General features: G+C 38.4%; 1 protein-coding gene across 1 annotated transcript in view; it reads left to right on the top strand.

Moving 5' to 3' along the window:
* SAMD3 (sterile alpha motif domain containing 3) overlaps positions 1–18,771 on the top strand; it is a 38,938-nt gene that overhangs the window by 11,484 nt on the left and 8,683 nt on the right. Inside the window, exons 4-6 of the mRNA XM_057739894.1 lie at positions 2,816–3,001; positions 3,252–3,336; positions 8,542–8,709. Coding sequence (XP_057595877.1) covers positions 2,816–3,001; positions 3,252–3,336; positions 8,542–8,709 — 439 coding nt within the window. The remainder of the gene's footprint in view (positions 1–2,815; positions 3,002–3,251; positions 3,337–8,541; positions 8,710–18,771) is intronic.

Here is an 18,771-nt window from a genome sequence, read left to right as displayed (position 1 = left end):
TACACATATAAATTCTACATATAAACTGAGTGTTCAGTGCAGTAGACTCTGATTCAGTTAGACTGGGATCAATCCTAGCCACTAACATGTTTTAAAAGCTTACCCGGATGATTGTACTGTGAACCCAAGGTTGAGATCCATTGGGTTCAAGGTCTTTGCTCTGTGGTGGTATCTTGTTGAAGGGCACTGGCTCTGAGATGGGAACAGAAATATCAGCATCCTCTTAGTTTGGGATTGTTTTCTGCTCCGTGCACTTACTTTAAGTTGACTTCCAGGGTGTTCTACCCAACTCTACCTCAACAGAGATATGAATAATCTTTTTTTAAAATTTATTTTATTTATTTATTTTATTGACTGTGTTGGCGTCTTCGTTGCTGCACACAGGCTTTCTCTAGTTGCGGTGAACTGGGGCTACTCTTCATTGCAGTGCACGGGCTCTTCATTGTGGTGGCCTCTCTTGTTGTGGAGCACGGGCTCTAGGTACGTGGGCTTCAGTAGTTGTGGCTCATGGGCTCTAGAGTGCAGGCTCAGTAGTTGTGGAGCACAGGCTTAGTTGCTCTGAGGCATGTGGTATCTTCCTGGGGCAAGGATTGAACCCGTATCCCCTGCATTGACATGCAGATTCTTAACCACTGCACCGCGTGGGAAGTCCAAGATATGAATAATCTTAACCTCACAGTAAAGGTTTTTAAAATCCAGTGCAAATACTGTTTTATGGATGGGAAGTTATCTGTACCTAAATTATAGCCTATTTTAAATTTCTGATTCTAGTATTCTGTGTAATACTAGTTTTGACTGGTATTAGTTAGTGTAGCTTACATTCTATTCACTCCCAAAATATCTTGTTAAATTGTTTTAATGTAAAGAAAAGAAAAATTTGATGCCTCTGATTTTGTCTAATTAGGAGCAAGATGGAATGAATATCTGGCTTTGATAGAGCCTGTGTGTGTCTAGTTACATTCTAGGTATTTGACAGAAATAAGACCATGTTATATAGTCCCCGCCCCAACACTGAAGAGAAACGACATATAGAAAAAATATATAGAACAAGAAGGTAAAAATTGCCTCAAGCCCTATTTTATAGCATTGAAATATTGAAGTTGTCCATTGATATGGTACTAAATAAGACATGACAGCCTCAAAAGTCTAAAGGGGCCATGCAGCTAAATTAGCTTGAAACTCCTGGGGAAAAGGAGATAGATGTTAAAATGTTGTGCTGAAGCCAAGTTTAACACCTGCACAGTTGCAGCACCTTTAAAAAACCTTGGGAAGGCACAAAATACAGTGAACAAAACTTGCCATTACTATATACCCTTGGTCTAAGTAGATAAGGGAGAGCTCATGGGAGAAAGAAATTAGATAATAAAATAGGAAAGGAGATAGGGATTGTAGAAGAGTAATTGCCACCTAGTACATTCCCAATAAATATTGCTTGAATGAATGAATGCAATGAGAGAGGACCATACTGGAAATAGTTTGCGTTGAGGCACAAATTTCTTCTGGGAATTGCTGTTGCTATATTGAATCAAGCGTTGAATTATTGGTGTGCTCGTTTTAACTGGAACATATTTTCACCATCAGTATAGTTATTGACAAAGGGGGAAAGAAGGCGAAAGAGCTTATCATGAAAAGAGAGGAAAGTTCTTTCTCCTCTTTTCATTATTCCCCACGTTTCATTATACCTCTTGCATTCTTAGAAAATATGACCTAAAATTCTAAAGGAAGCCTGGTCTTTCAAAGCTCATCTGAATTTCGTTTGGACTACTACAGCTTCTATGCTTGTACCAGAAAATTAACCTACTTAGGTTAATTGAGGAAATCTTTCTGGCTTTGTCTTCTGCTTGGCTTGCCTCTAATACTTCACTTCCTTGCCGATCAATCCTATTAGCGAAATGGACTAAAAGCAACCTATTGCCCCTGGTAACTTGCTTGGAAATTTTACTTTTTACACACTGTAAGGATCAATCACTGACTTTAAGGTTTTAAAGTGGTTTTGATATTTAATTTTATAAAAAACCTTGTTGAGGTATAATTTTCATAACATGGAATTCACCCATTAAAGTATACAGCTCAGTTCATTTTAGCAAATTTATGCGGGTGTACGACCACTGTCACAATCCATTTTGGAATGCTTTCATCACCCTAAAAAAGTCCCTGGTGTCCTTTTTTCCATCAATCTTCACTCCCACCGCCCAGCCCCAGGCAACCACTGATCTGCTTTCTGTAGCTATCATTTTCTGTAGCTTCTTGTAGAAACTTCATCTGAATGGATCAGAATGTCTGATACTTTTAAATTTAGAGACCAAGTTTACCTTATTAAAATAGCCAAGAATAACTAAATTAAGTGACTTGTATTTCACGACAAACAGCAACCAAATAAATTAATTAGAAGAATTTTCTGAATCAGATGCTAAGACGATTGTATGCCTTTTTTGCTTTTTGAATTGCAGTTTACTCTCTTCTAGTGAGATACATGGTTCAGTTTTGAGCTATGTGTTACATTTTAGCTCTTCAAGATATACAGATCAATATTCTTTGCAAGTTCAGACCTTATTCCATAGTCTATACTGTTAAGACATTTTTTTTCCCCAGAATGACAAGTATTTATGTGTATGCAAAGGGAAAGGAAACAGAGATCCCTGCTGAGCCCTCAAACATTTGCAGGTAGATGATTGGATGGAAGATTGGTCAATGTGTTCCGTATATTTATGTCTCAAGAAAGTGGTTTCTATCATAAGTTCTCAGGGTATAGAGAATTAATAAGTTGTATATATTTGAAACAGAATTTCACTCTCTGTGTGTTTTTATTTAACAGAAGGAGTGTGAAACATGTTCTAGCAAGGAGTAAAGCCTTACAATGGACTAAGTCCTATGTTTTACCAGAGTTTCCTTATGATGTCAAATGCATGTTAGCAGAACAGAAGTGCCCCGATCACAGCATGAGGATCAGGATCATTGAGTTTCTTCAGGCTGATATGACTGAGTATCTAGAAGGCTCGCTGTGAGTAATAACAGGGCAGACTTGCTGCTTTTGGGAGAGGGTGTGTTTTCAGAGTAGACTTGAATTCATTTGGGACCCAGTCTCTTCAGATTTTGCATGATGTATTGGTAATAAGTCCAACATTGCCCAATATTTGAATGTCTACAGTGTTTTATGAAAAGATTTGAAGAAAAGTTAATGTAATTTGGACTCATAGGGAGGAATATGGGCTTCTTGAATTGAAAAATGTCCTCCCTGTCGCGCTGAACAGGTACCCCACCACCCAGCAGTATAACGACGTGGTCAACGCCCTGCTCCAAGCCCACCCTTTCCTGGACGAGGATGGCTGTGGCTTTGTAAGTGACCACGTGGCACCATTCTGTTACTCTTGACCCTTGTACTGTCCAGTAATTTTATGCCTTATTCCCTTTTCCCCCCTCTCTCTCTCTTTACCTAGGTCTGTCTGTTTCTTTCTCTGTCAGTTTCTCAGACTCTGTCTGATCTCTCTCTGATTCTGTTCCTTTGACCTCTCTTCTGTCTCTTACTGTCAGTGCCTATTTTGTTCTTAGGTTTGGTCTGTCTGTCTGTCTTTCTTTCTCTCTCTCTCCCTCTGGCTCTGTTCTTTTTGATGATTTCTCTGTGTCTCTGTGTGTTCCTTTGTCTTCTTTTAAATAAAAAACACTTTAATTTTTCAGAGCAGTTTTAGGTTCACAGCGAAATTGAGAGGAAGGAACGGAGATTTCCCATCTACTCCCCGCCCCCACACATGCTTAACATCCCCCTTATCAGCATCCCCCACAGAAAGATACATTTACAATTTTTGCATTTGCATTTACACTTGATAAACCTACATTGACACATCATAATCACCCAAAGTCAATAGGTTACATTAAGGTTCACTCTTGGTGTTGTACATTCTATGTGTTTAGACAAAAGTGTCCATCATTATTGTATTGTATATAGTATTTTCACTGTGCTGAAAATCCTCTGTGCTCGATCTGTTCATCCCACTCCATCCTTCTCCTTGGTCTTCTTTCGCTCTCTATGTTATCCTCTAGAAAGATGATCAGAATCTCTCTCTCTCTCAAAGCTGTCTGGAAGCTCATATGTAAACAATGCGTCTCTAGGAAGGATCTTTAAGAGATGCTGTACAGAGAAAGAGAAGGCTGTGACTGCACTTACATCAGTGCTTGCATCACTAGAGTGGTTTTTGCCTTTGGTTAGACCCAGTGGAGAAATTGTCTGGTTTTGAGGTCTTGACCTTCAGCCTCACCTGGCGCTTTCACATCTCTGCTGTTCTGACGGAAACAGATCCCAGAGGAGTCCTGGGACAGCAGTTCTCAATTCTGGCTGCACATCAGGAGCTCCAGACGTTCTGTTTTAGTTGATCTGAAGAAGAGACCTGGATCTTTAAAAGTTCCGTGGATGATTCTAATGGGCAGCCAGGGTTGGGAAGCACTGCGCTAGAGCTTTCGATACAAGCTTTGCTCTCTGGATCTGCAGGTCTCTTGGCTTTAAAAGCCTGGGATCTCCATTATTCAACAATGTGAGTTTACTTAACTCTACTGAACTGCACACTTAAAAATAGTTAAGGTGGTTAAAAAAAAATTGAGTGTATTGTGACGCTGGAACTGTATGATTTAAGGGACGATTGTGGAGAATTATATCTTTGTGTACATAAAGAATATTGTCTATTATTCCTTATATCTCTATATGCTGTGTACTCATACATTGGTAGTCATATCTAAATAAGATATATATCTTTTGTACCTTATTATTGCAGATATCTGTGAGAAAATTTTTTTGCTGTGCTTTCTTGAGGACAGAATTTAAGCAGTCAGCGCCAATTTGAATAACAAAGGATAAATATCACTATTTGTGAACATAAAAACATTTAAAACCTCTATTTTCTTTCTTCCCGTCCTCCCTCTCCCTTCTCTCTTTTCTTTCTTTCTCTCTTCTTTCTTTCTCTCCTTCCTTCCTTCTTTCTTTCCCTTCCTTCCTTCCTCCCTCCCTCCCTCTCTCCCTCTCTCTTTCTTTCTTTCTTTCTTTCTTTCTTTTTCTTTCTCTCTTTCCAAGCAAGTTCATTATATATGGATAGAATTATAGAATTTCCTGAGTGGGAGAGAAACTTAAGGATTCTTTTTCACCACACAGACTCAGAAAAGACATATCTAGAACCAGTAACTTTGAGGCCCAGACTAGTATTCAGCTATCCTTGTTTCTAGTATGACATCCTTTCTAAAATCTGCTGTTGCATGTAAAAGCAGACTACAAAATAAACTCAATTTGCTCTAAAAAAAGAAACCAAAAAACAAAACACCAAAAACATTCAAATAAACTTGGGGTCGTAGTATTGATAATCACCCTGACATGGCTGAGAAAACTGATTGTAAGAATTCCTTCTACACTTAAGATATAATATCTGCCAACTAATTAGTGTTATTGTGTATAGAACTACTTGTGTTTAAAGAAATAATCTAAATTTTCTGTTTCAATAAGTTATGCTTTCACTGGGGTTCAAAATTCAAAAGCTACAAAAGAATATAAATGGAAAAGTCTCTCTCCCACCTCTATCCTCCAACCACCCAGTTTTCCTTCCCAGAAGTAACCAGTATTATTAAAGATTCCTCCCAGAGAATCTTTGCATATATATAAGCAAATACATATCTATCCGATTACATTTTGACCTTTAGTTTCATGGTTACCAAAGTGAGACAAATAGAAAGTAATAAATAATGCTTACTTTGGTCTTGTGTGCATTTTAACCACATCTGTTCCTGGTGATATTAACAAAAAATGGTTAAGTGTTAAAAGACCTGCAAAATTACTTAGCACATTATGGCCCAGGTTTGTACACAGGGCGTGGGAGGGGAAACTTTGGTGTATGGTAGGTGTTTACTCAAACTCTCCCTGCAAGTCTGCAAGTGTGTGTGAGGTTGTGTTTCTAATGAAACAGTGGAAGATGTAGAAAATTTCTAAGAACATTAGTGTGTGTGTGCGGGTGTGTGTGGGAGAGAGAGAGAGAGAAAGAGAGAGAGAAAGAGAGAGACTGCACACAAGCGAGGAAGCATTTGGTCATTTTTAAGACTAACTTTATTCTCAGCTTTTAAAAATTGAATTATAGTTGATTGATAATATTGTTTTAGTTTCGGGTGTACAGCAAGGTGATTCAGATATATATATAAGATTATTTTTCATTATACGTTTTTACAAGATATTGATGGTCCCAACTTTTTATTTCAAACATTTCCAAATCTACACAGAAGTTGAAAGCCTGCTACAGTGAGCACCCATATACCCTTTATGTAGATCAAGGTTTCTCAGTCTGGGCAGTGCTTGCGTTTTGGGTGGATAATTCTTTGTGGCGGGGGCTGTCCTCTGCATGGGGGGATATTTAGCAGCATGCCTGGAACTCACTAAGTGTGAGGAGCCCCCCTTCACCCAAACTGTTATAACAACCAGCCAGATGTCCAAACATTGCCAAGTGTATCCTGGGCGGGGGGCAAAATCTCTGATGACTGAAAATTACTTCTCTAGATTCACTAGGTATTACCATTTTACCATGCTTTTTTTCCCCTCTCTCATAGTCTCATATTTATTTGTTTTGATTGAGTGTTTGAAAAAAAGCAAGTTGCAGATGCCATTCCTAAATACCTCAGCATACATCTTGTAAGGATAAGAACAATCTCCTACGTAACCACAAAACCATTTTTATACCTAAAAAATTAACAATTACATAATATCATATACAGTCCATATCCCTATTTCTTCAGTTATGCAAACAATGCTTTTAAATGGATTTTGGGCTATAAAATCTAATCAAGGATTATGCATTGCATGTAGTTATTATGTTTCTTTAATTTCTTTTTGTCTCTAGGATAGTTTCCCTGTCTTTTTTTGTTTTTCCTGATATTTCCTTTTTGGACACGTCTCATCCAGTTGCTGTGTAGGATGGTCCACATTTTGGATTTGTCTAAATGTTTCCTAATGATTATATTTGGATTTAAAATGTTGGGTCTTAAGACCTGCTGGTGATGCGTGAATTGCTTCACACATCAGATCAGGAGGCCATAAATCAGGGCTGTGTTTTATTTCAGAGTAATTGGAGGAGAGCTGTGTCCATGTAGCTCTTTCCACACCCCCTCTACCTGGTAAAGTACTGAGAAGAAGGATTTTCTATTGCAGCAGCTGTGTCAGGAACTCCCAGTGCCACACATGTAGCCGATGCTCAGGAGATATTCGTTGGTCGAGTGCTCACGTGGACCACTGTGCATCTCTGACTCATGCCCACCCAGGCGCTTGACTGGGGCCGAAGCCGTCCCCCAACCCCCAACCCCAGCCCTCCTCACCAGGGCTGAAGGTTTTATGAGCAGCACTTTAGCTTACAAATAACTTCCATGAAATAGCTCTTCATTTGAGTCTCCCCCAAGCCCAGTGCAGTTGACAGGACTAATCATATTATTCCATTGTAGTTGAAGAAACTAAAGCTGCGGGGTTACTTGTTGAAGATTTCTTAGCTAATACATAGTGGAGCTAGTCCTGAATCCTCAGTCTTTCCAACTTATGTCCCAGTGCTTTTTCAAGGGCAGGGAATAGCTCTTATTGAGACTTAAACCAAAGAGCCGGGAATGACAAAATCTAAGTGTCAGACCCTGGACATTCCCGTTTGCCTGAGCTCGTAAGATATGCCCAGTCTCCCAGTGACTTAACCCATTTAGTGGCCGAGAATCAGCATCAGTATCGCTCCCAGGAACTTGAAAGAAATGCAGATCCTCAGCCCTGCCCTTTACCTACTGAATTAGAGGCTCTGAGGGTGGGACCCAGAAACCTGTGTTTTAACAGATCCTCCAAGAGTTGTGATTCAGGCTGAAGTCTGAGAACCACTGCCTTAGAAGAGAACCTCTCTGTCCACAGAGAGGGGTTTGAAAGGAGCTGGTTCCGGATTACCTTGAAGCTCTTTATGGGGTAACCATGCCCTTCAGGATGGGGCCGGCTCCTCTATTTTCTACATCTTCTACCCTTCCGCATCTTGTGCTCTGTTCCTGCCGTGCACACCTCTTAGCAGGTCCCCAAATGGCACCATGTCTTCCTCTCCTCTGTTGCACACGCTGCTTCATCTGATGGTGCGTTCAAAGAAAGTGCGTTAGTCCATCTATGCATAAGCCAGGATCAGTTCTTTTCTAGAATCCGACAGGAAAGGGGAGTGCATTGTGGAGACACCAAAGTGGAAAGTATCCAGTTTTAGGAATTAGGAAATCTAGACTCAAGAGCCAGTATATTTACCTATATGACATTATATATAGCTACACACACACACACACACACAACTGCACATATATTCACATATTTTATACTATACAAAATATCAATATATGTATATATTTATAGCAATATCACAAGATTATTGTGAAGATAAATAGAAGGATAGACATATTATTTCTGTTACCGGGATGGGACAATAATTTCAAGCCCAAAGGTGATAGACAAAGATTTTATTGTTTATATAGGATTATTCCAATTTCTTTGAAGATTAACTGCCCTGTTTTATAATTTTACAGTTTTTATGGAAACGAGCCCTCAAAGACCGCTTTAAATATGTTCGAAGACCCATAGAAGATGATGAACAAGTGATGAGAAATAAGTATAAATTTGGACACCGAAGAGGCCAGACAAAGAAATCTCTTGCTGATATAAGATCTGATGAAATTAAAATTGTCCAGATAAAAGTAAGCTTGAATCTTTAATTCTTCTGACAAAAAAAGTATTGATTGGTTGATTGATTGAGGAATAATAAATACTACCATTTAAAATAATTAAAACAAAATAAAATGTCTTCTTGAAAATTTGAGGTGTGGATCAGAAACCAAAAAAAAAATCTGTTTTGTTTTTGTGAATGAGAATACTTCCAGAAGAGGACTTCTGGAAACCGAGCAGAGAGTGTTCCTGAACATCTCAAGTTTATTTTTTCATGATCTTCAAAAAACCTGGAGTAACCCTTAAGTTCTGGATCTTTGAATAATTGCTTTTCCTTTCATCCTAAAATGTGTCCTGTGTTCTTGCTGTTCTTATTACTACAGAAAGTTTTTAATACTCATATTGTAGGGGTTATGTTGCCTTTTGTTTCAAGGTTTCCAGGAGGAAGAAAATCCACATGGATGTGTATAAACTGTTCTCACTTTGTACAGAGGCTGCGGTGAGGAGCTTCAGGCCAGGAGCCCCAGGCAGGGCCTGGAGATTCCACCCCCTGCAGTGGGTTTGCTGTACCTAATGTTCATGTGGGTCCTAATTATCTGAAATTCTATAAATATTCCATATCTACCTCACAACCCCCAAATGTTCTCAGAAACAAAAATAAAGTACATTGCTAATGTACTAATCCCCTGCTAATAAAGTACATTGAGCTCTTTAGGAAGGTTGTCCAAACTATCACGTTATAGAAGCTAAATCTCATGTCCCCCCCAAAGTCTGTTTTCACCTCAACCCAACATGAATATGTAAATCTAATCTTTCACTACAGATACATTTATGTTAATGAATGTACTTGGTGTAAATATTCCATTTTTTTCTTCAGCTGGTATAGTTATTTGATATTAATAGAGCAACCTATCAGATCATCTCAATTTTATTATTACTACTTATAAGTGCCAGGGGATGGGAATATTTTTAAATGTATTTTGTAAACCATTCATCCCAGCATTATACATAAGGAGAATTTTAGATGAATGTGTATTTTTAAAAAACCTTCTTATAACTTTCAAAGGGACTTTCAAATGACAAGGCAGTTAAGATAATTTTATGTCTCCTTTTTGATGAAAAGATAAGACAGATGAAAGTTACCTAAATTTAGTGATGTAATTTTGTACAAACTTTAACTGCAATATTCCAAACTAAAATCATGATAAGATAGAACTATATATATTTTAAAATATCTTTTATATTCTTAAAATAAAAAGCCAGTTTGTAAAGGAACATAATATTATGCATAAATATTCACAAAATACATGATTTTCCATATAATACAGATGGAGTACCTTTATAAGTGAATTAAAATTTTACAAATTCAGTTTTCTTTCTTTCCATATGATTCATGTCCCACCAAAATTCATTGGAATGGATGAATGGTAAAATCAGAAAAACTTATCCCCAGCAAGGGTAAGCCCATGGGGTCAGAGGTCACCCTGAAGGACACAGGCTAAGCAGCAGCTCCTCCCTTATGTTGACACATCGTCATTGACCGCACGTGTACAATCGTCTTTCTGTTCTTTCTCAAAACCACCTCAGTTCTTCATGTAGCTACACCCTTTGTGGTCCCTATCTTGGAGTCTCCCAGACATGCCTGAATCCTAAATTGAATCCTAAGAAGGCCCATGCAGGGGTCTTTGCTACAAAAAGAACAGGAATTGAGTGTACCAGGGCCCAAGATGAGTTAAGTTGCAACAGAATTTTGTTTTGACCTTCCTGCCAGCTGGGGCAAAAAGAGGTCATTGTTCACAATCTGAAGAGGCAACATTTTTCCTGCCAAGCAAATCTAATTGGTAAGGATTTACTTTTCTCCCTCTTACAAATGGAGCTACAGATTGCTGATTCTTTTAAACACTGTAGCATCCCTGTTTATGACCTAGTGTTCTGTAAAGCCAAAAGTTTTAAAGGATGGAGAGAGTTTACACTAGAATAGTACAGAGACAATGTGTTTCTGTATTTTTACCCTCCATAGTGATTAAGCAAATGGAAAAACACTAAGAAGAGAAGAGGGACAAATTCATTGCACATACAACTTATCTCATGGGGTTTTAGACTTCAGAGGAACTGCCTAAATTATTTCCGGTCTTCATTTTGAATTTCTGATAGCTCCTTTGTCAAGTCTTTATGATCTCTCAAAATTAAAGATAGTTGGATTACGATACACTTTGGCAACTTTCGCATCTTTTAAAATTTCTTGACTAGGCACAGCATTTCCATAATATAGAAAACGGTTATTTCCTGTGCTGCAGAGATGGAAAATGCTGATGTAGGCAAGAAGCCAGGAGGCAGGCCCTTCCCTCAAAGGCAGGGAAGTGGGTTTGGCTAAACTGGAGGAAGGTTTTGGGACGGAGTAAGGGAGGGGGAGAGATTTGTCATTTGTTTTGTTTCTGTTGCTTGTCCTTTGGTGGTTGGAAGGAATTTACCAAAGAGTTGATGGTAGATGCCTCAGTGAAAGACAGTGTGTTTTTAGTCCTGTCACGTGGGCTTCTGCAGATTACTAAGCAGCTGCGAAATTTGTGTGAGTTTGAGCCTAGGTCACAGATCTTTTGTCCCAACCCTCCTCCTCCCTCAGTCTCCGAGGTCAGTGGGGCACTGCTTAAACTATGCTGCAGAACCCAAAGCTTCAGCAGCGTCAAAGCAGCCATCCGTGAGTCTTAAAAATGCCTGGGTTCCTCATATTCTACTCTTAAAAAGACTTATAACCATGGTATACAAATGGCTGCACTTGTCAGAATACCAATGTTTCCAAATCAGTCCTACAAAATACTGGGTTTAAGTGCAATGTTTAAAAGTCCTTTGCTGACCTCACTACCTCATGTCACTACTGCTTGTACAAGCATGCTGTCAAATGCAACATAAGTGACATTGCTTCTTATGCATCTGACTTTTAGCTTTCAGATTATTTTCCATTATAGGTTCTTCCAAGCTACTGAATATAGTCCCCTATGCTCTACAGTAGGTCCCTGTTGGTTATCTATTTTATATAAAGTCGTGTGTATATGTCACTCTTCAACACCTAATTTATCCCTTTCTCACCCCTTTTCCCCTTTGATAACCATAAGTTTGTTTTCTGTGTCCGTGAGTCTATTTCTGTCTTGTTTATAAGTTTATTTGTATCTTTTTTTTAATACATTTATTTATTTTATTTATTTATTGACTGCATTGGGTCTTTGTTGCTCCACACGGGCTTTCTCTAGTTGCTGAGAGTGGGGGCTACTCTTCATTGTGGTGCGCAGGCTCCTCCTTGTAGTGGCTTCTCTTGTTGTGGAGCACCGGCCCTAGGCGCGTGGGCTTCAATAGTTGCAGCACATGGGCTCAGTAGTTTTGGCTCACGGGCTCTAGAGCACAGGTTCAATAGTTGTGGCACATGGGCTCAGTTGCTCCGTGGCATGTGGAATCTTCCCAGGGCAGGGCTCAAACCCGTGTCCCCTGCATTGGCAGGTGGATTCTTAACCACTGCGCCACCTAGGAGGTCCTGGTTCATTTGTATCTTAACTGAGTAATTTCTTAAGTTGCTGACAACATTATCCTGTTTAAATGATGAAGACACACTGTTTCTAAAAGCTTACAGGAATTGTAGGGAGCTGCATGCAGTGTAGTGGAATTAACTTTGTACTGTATCATTTTTTGCGAAAACCCTCAGGTGTTAAAGTTGAATGAATCAGACTCCTCACCTCATAGCACATTATCATCATTGTTCTGTACCAGGCCTTTCTCTTCTGTTCGTTTCTTTTTGTGCTCATTCTTCTCTGCCCTCTTCCCCACTTCTGCTCTTGGGCAACCCTTGTCATATGTTTCATCTGTATCTTTTTGTTTGTAAGGTATTCTAAAGTGTGTACTCTCATTTTGGGTTTATATATATTTGACTCAGTGTAAATGGTCATTTTTGTTTCCCTTTGCCACTGACACTCTTTAAGACTCATTCACTATGTGTATTTCTAGCCCATGATTGTAACGATTATTACAGAGAACGCCATTATACCTGTCTGGTTATGGACCCAGCTGTGAGCTGTTTCTTTGGCTTGTCCACCCAGAAGTGGAACGGATGGGGCAGAGGGCGTGCATGTACTTAATTTGACCAATTACTTTCTAGAATGATTTTGTTAGTCTCACTCCCTACAGTAGTGCATATCCCTGTCTTCCTGCCAATGCTTGGAATTAGCCAGCCTTGTGAGTTTTGCCAAGTCTAATAGGTATAAAGTGTACCTTCATTCTTGTGATTTGCATCTCCCTGGATAACTAATGAGTCTGAGGATCTGTTCATGGGTTTGTTAGACTTCTGAGTTTCTTCTTTTAGAAAATTACCTCTTTAGATCCATTGCCCAGTTTTTAATGGGTTGGCATCTTTTTCTTGTTAAGTTGCAGGAAGTAGCCCTTCCCATGCCCTAAGTCACAAAGATATTCTCCTACTCCTTCTTTTATTAAATGTATACTTTGCATTTTCATGTTTCGATCTTTAATGTCATCTGGAGTCCATCTTTTTATATGCTATTAAGTAAGGATCTGCATAGAGTGAGTTGCTCTTACAACACCCGTTACAAAACAATCAATCCTTTTGTCATTGGCATAAGGTGGCACTTTTATTGTATATTAAGTTCCCCCAAAAGGCTTGGGTGTGTTCTGGCCACTCTCTCTTACTCCTTTGGTCTATCAGTCTGTTCTTATGCCATTGCCACATTACATGTGATTACTTAGTGTTTGTTACTTAGTATCACTTAGCACTGAGGGTAGAGACATTTCTGGGGCGGTTCACTCTCATTTTCTGGAATAAAGGGAAGAAACAGGGGGTCCTTGTTTCACCTGGGACTCCTCGTAGCACCTGCCTTCTCATAGGAGAAGCAGAGCCTGGCCTAGCGGTGCTGAGTCATGTAGGAGGGTATGACCAAGGGAAGCTTCCCAGCATCTGCCAGCACAAGGAGCACCAGGATAAGCTCTGTCTTGCTCTTGTGGAGAGCCTGCCGTGACGGGATGGAGATGGCCTATGGAGGCATCCTGCTCACATTATCCTGACCCTGGGGTGGGGATGGGGATGGCATCTGGTTGACATAGGGCAGTGGACCCTGATCCTCCCACTGATACAGCCTGATGCACATCCTTTCTTGGAAATCTCTTCACCCAGAGGATTCTTTGGTGGCCCCCTTGGGCCTCTGCCAAATGCCCCACTTGAAACATCAGGATGTAAACATACTTTTGAAATGCTTAAATTCTTCTTTAACGCTTTTTGACTAATGCACACATTTTCTTAAATTATTGAGGTTTCTTTCAGCCAGTAGAGGCTTCAACTTATTACCATAAACTTTTCACTCTTGGGATATAAGCTGACTTTAATAATAGTCATTGCTTCTTTCAAATTTTTCTGAAAAAAATCTTGGCTTGAATCTTTCATGTGCCCAGTTCTTCACATTATGCCTGATCTTTTCATCCACTTTGAAAAGATTCTCCTCTGTCTTTATGGAGTAAATTAACTCTGAATTGGATATTTGGTGAAAATTTATTTTGGTTTCTTGAAGCAGTGCAGGAAGGACTTCGAATTTCCCACAGGGGCTTTTGCTTTTCTATTTTTTTTTCCTAACTGCAATGAAGTTCTTTCAGTTTGGAGGCTATTAATGTGGTCTTTAAATGCACAGATGATTTTATCTTTATCAGTTAATGTAATAATCTACATCTTGTTTTTTTAAAAAGTTTCTTCAAAAACTCCTTTTGATATCATCTTGAAGGTTTTCATTTTATATATGACTTGTTCCATCCAACTCCAAGTTCTTACAATCCATGTTGTCTTCCCCAGGAACAGCAGTCATTCTAGTCTTCTAGTTCTTTGTTTATCATCTGTTTAGTGGTTCCGTTCATTATTGAAAGTGACATATTAAAATCTCCAACTACGATTATTATTGAATTGTCTCTCTTTTCTGTTCTGTCAGTTTTTGCCACATGATTTTTGGGATTCTGTTTTTAGGTGTATATAAGTTTTTAATTGTTATATCTTCCTAATGGATTGCCCCTCTTCCCATTATAAAATATCCTCCTTTGTCTCTAGGAACAATTTTTGTCTTGAAGTTTATTTTGTTTCATATTAGTGTAGCTATTCTATCTTTCTTTTGGTTACTGCTTGCATGGTATATCTTTTTCCATTTTTTTACCTTCAATCTACTTATGTCTTTGAATCTAAAGTGTGTCTCTAGTAGACAATATATAGTTGGATCACTTTTTAAAAATCCATTCTGTCAATTACCTAATGTGATTACTAAGATAGGATTTATGTCTGCTACTTGTTTTCTATATGCCATCACTTTCTTGTTGCTTTATTCCTTAATTACTGCCTTTTTTGTGTTAAGCAGATATTTTCTAGTGTATTAATTTAATTTCCCGTATTGTTTCTTTTAGTAAATAAACATTTTTAGTTATTTCCTTAGTCGTTGCCCTGGGGATTACAACTAACATCTTGATTTATAATAATCTAGTTTGGATTAATACCCATTTAATTATAATAGCATATAAAAACTTTGCCCCTGTATAACTACACTCTTCTCCCTCTTTGTGCTGTTAGTCACTTAAATTAAATCCTATACACTGTATGCCCATCAACACAGAATTTATCTATTGCTTCCTGCAATTGTTTTTGAAACAAGACGGGAGAAAGAAAGAGTTAGAACTAGAAAATACATTTATACTGTCTTTTATATATACCTATGTAGTGACCTTTACCACTGCTCTGTTTTTTCATGTGGATTTGAGTTACAGTCAACGTTCTTTCATTTTAGCTTGAAAGAGCGCCTTTAGTATTTCTGGTAAGGCAGATCTGCTAGTGACCAATTCTCTCACTTTTTATTTATCTGGGAATGTCTTAAATCTCTCCTTCATATTTGGTGAATGTTTTGCTAGATACAGAATTCATTTAGGGATTTGTTTTCTGGTTTGAGAATTAGTGTTCAGTTATTATGGTTTTGGCTACAGCTAACAGAAAACCCTGCCTGAAATTGGCTAGAACTAGAAGGCGAGCTATGCTCTCACATAACAAGAAATCCAGAGGTAGATGAGTGCGGATATGATTGCTGCTCATCGATGTAACCAGCTCGCGTCCTTCAGACACTCGGCAGGATTGGACTTCTCCACTCTCTTGAAGTGAGATGAGGCCATGAGACTGACTCTGACCAGTGGAATGTGAGACGTGTCGAGGGCATTGAAGATCCAGTATACGGTGCCCCATCTTTCCCCTTTCTTTTGCAGTGATGGCTGACATTCTAGATGGTGGAGCCAGTTTTTTGGGGTGAAGAGAACAAGGAGCTGGGCCCCGAGATGGACATGTCACATGAGTGATAAACTTGTGTTGCTCTAATGTCTGGGGGTTGTTAAAGCAGCAGCGTTTTGCCTAGCCTGAGTAATACAAATGGCTCCAAGCACTGCATGTCAGGCTTTGGATCAGTGTCCCAGTGATTCACCTGTTCCTCATCATATGATGGAGTTTTAAGGACTTTTCTCAGAGTCTGAAACATGAAGAAAACAAAATTAACATTTTGCCCTATTCTGATGTGAAATATTTATCTTATCAACATATACTGGGAATGTTGCAGCGGTTTCTGTAGAGAGGTTATGTTTTTTTTTTAAACTTATGCTATATCTAGGACAGCAATGCAGGGATTTAATAAATGATTGTGGGGTGTCCTTGCATCCAAAGTCCTCCAAACATTTGTTAAATAATAAATAGATAAATAAACTGCCAGGTGTTAAATTACTAACACTATAGTAATTAGCAATTCATAGTACTCCCCCTGCCCATCCACAGTTCCGCTTTCTGAGGTTTCGATTACCTGCAGTCGACTTGTTGCAGAAATCGGTCAGTCAAGAAACCAAGCACCACACTTGGAGGGTTTGAGAACTCAGGGTTATTAAGCCCGTGGCCCCAGAGGAGCTGACGCTTCAAAGTTCTGGGCCCCGAGTTCAGGGTGAGCTTTACTTTTATAGTGCACATGTTTACAGAGCACGGAAGTTTCCAAACAGAAACTTACAAGAGCAGGTGCAGAATAGTCCACTTTTTAGCAAAACATCTTAAAGTTACATTGGATTCTTAGGTCATCCTGTTTTTCTGCTTTTTTTCCGGCACAGCAAGCATATTTCACAAAAGCAAAACAAGCATGGAGTTATTTTTAGCTGAGTGTAAGTTTCTAACTTTCCTCTTCAGATTGTGTTCTGAAAATATTAAATGGAAAGTTCTAGGAATAAACAATTTATTAGTTTTAAATAGAGAGAGACCACATTCACATAACTTTATTATTAGAGTGTATTATTATGATTGTTCTATTTTATTATTAGTTGCTAATCTCGCACTGTGTCAAATTTATACATTAAACTTTATCATAGGTATGTATTAAGGGAAAAACATAGTATATATAAGGTTCAGTATCGTCAGCAGTTTCAGGCTTCCAGTGGGGCTCCTAGAATGTATCCCCTGCAGATAAGGAGGGGCTACTGTAATTCATTTCTCTCTTAAAACATTTCCTCTTCCTACTTCTTGGGTATATATGTACCCCATGACTTTTAAAGTCATGAAATTAGTTTTGTGTTAGCTTTCCTTGGCTCATGAATAAAATGGAATTGAAAGTCATGCAAAAACTGCTTAGTCAAATGCTGAGGATGTATACTAGGTTTCTCTTAATTTCTTTTAGGGCATTTACTGTTTGTCTCTTACTGCGCCTGACATAATGATTTATTGTATAAATACTAATCATTTTTATAGCCTTTTCCACAGATGTTTCTCTCATGGTGCAAGACTGAACAAGACAGCAAAAGTTGAAGAGAAATGTTGACAGTTAATTGCATTCTGGGTATAATGCAATTACTGCCATCAGCAGGTGGCACATTTGCTAATACTGTGAAGTTCTACAAGTCAGCTGTGCACTTGGAAACATGGGGCAAAGTCGAAGCAGTTTCCCTGTTGATTGACCAAGACACATGACTGAATGTTAAGGAAAGAGACTGTTGAAGTTATACAGGCAAGCGTTGTTTCCAAAGTCAATTTGATGACAATAGAAGTGGAAACAGGAATGATTGGAATCTGGTATGAAGAAAAACCTATCATCCAACACAGCACTGTCCCATAGAAATATAGTACAAACCACAGATATAATTTAAGATTTTCTAGTAGCCACCTTAAAGAAGTAAAAAGAAGCAAGTGGAATTATAATATTGAGTATATTTTACTTAACCCAATATTATCATTTCAACATGTAGTCATTATGAAAAATTGTTAATGAGACGTTTTACATTCTTTTTTTGCATACTAAGCCTTTGAAATTCAGGTTTCTAGCATACATCTTAATTTGGTCTAGCCACATTTCAGGTGCTCCATGTGCATGTGTGGCTAATGGCTTCTAGACCAGACGACTCAGATAAATACCTCCTTAGAGGAATTAGAGGGTTAAATGACACTCTCTGGGGAAATCATAGTTAGCACCAAGCATGACCAATTATTAATGTCAAACCCTTGTTGCATTTCTGGGGTAAATCTGAGTTAGTTGTTCCTTGTTCCTAATATTTGCAACTTTGTTCATGAATGAGATTGACCTGTAATTAACCTCTCTCTTACAGTTCTTTCAGGTTTAGAAATCAATGTCATAGATATAGAGGCTTCATAGAGGTTTCATAGAATGGGTTGGAATTCTGCATAGAATTTTCTTTAGATCCCTTGAAAGAATTTTCATAAATTTGGTACGCACTCTGTTTTGAAAGTTTAGTAGAATTTGTCTGTGAAACCTTCAGGTCTTGGTATTTTCTTTGTGGAGAGACTTTGATCTTCTAATTAAATTTATATAAGATTCTAGGAATTTCTTTTTAGTCTGTATGTTATATTTTTCTAGAAATTTGTTCGCTTGGTCTATGTCTTGCTAATCATCCTATATTCACAGATAGTGAATCTAACTGATGCTTTCCTAATATTCTTGTGAAAGTCTTGATATAGGAGCCTTTTAGGCTCTTTATCATTTTTCCATTTTCCCAGGTAACAACATCTGCTTACATTCTGGTCAGTTAGACAGTTTGTCAACTTGTTGATT

The sequence above is a fragment of the Hippopotamus amphibius genome, chromosome 6 (assembly GCF_030028045.1).
Source record: "Hippopotamus amphibius kiboko isolate mHipAmp2 chromosome 6, mHipAmp2.hap2, whole genome shotgun sequence".
NCBI lineage: Eukaryota > Metazoa > Chordata > Mammalia > Artiodactyla > Hippopotamidae > Hippopotamus > Hippopotamus amphibius.
This window is presented reverse-complemented; position numbering and strand designations above follow the sequence as displayed.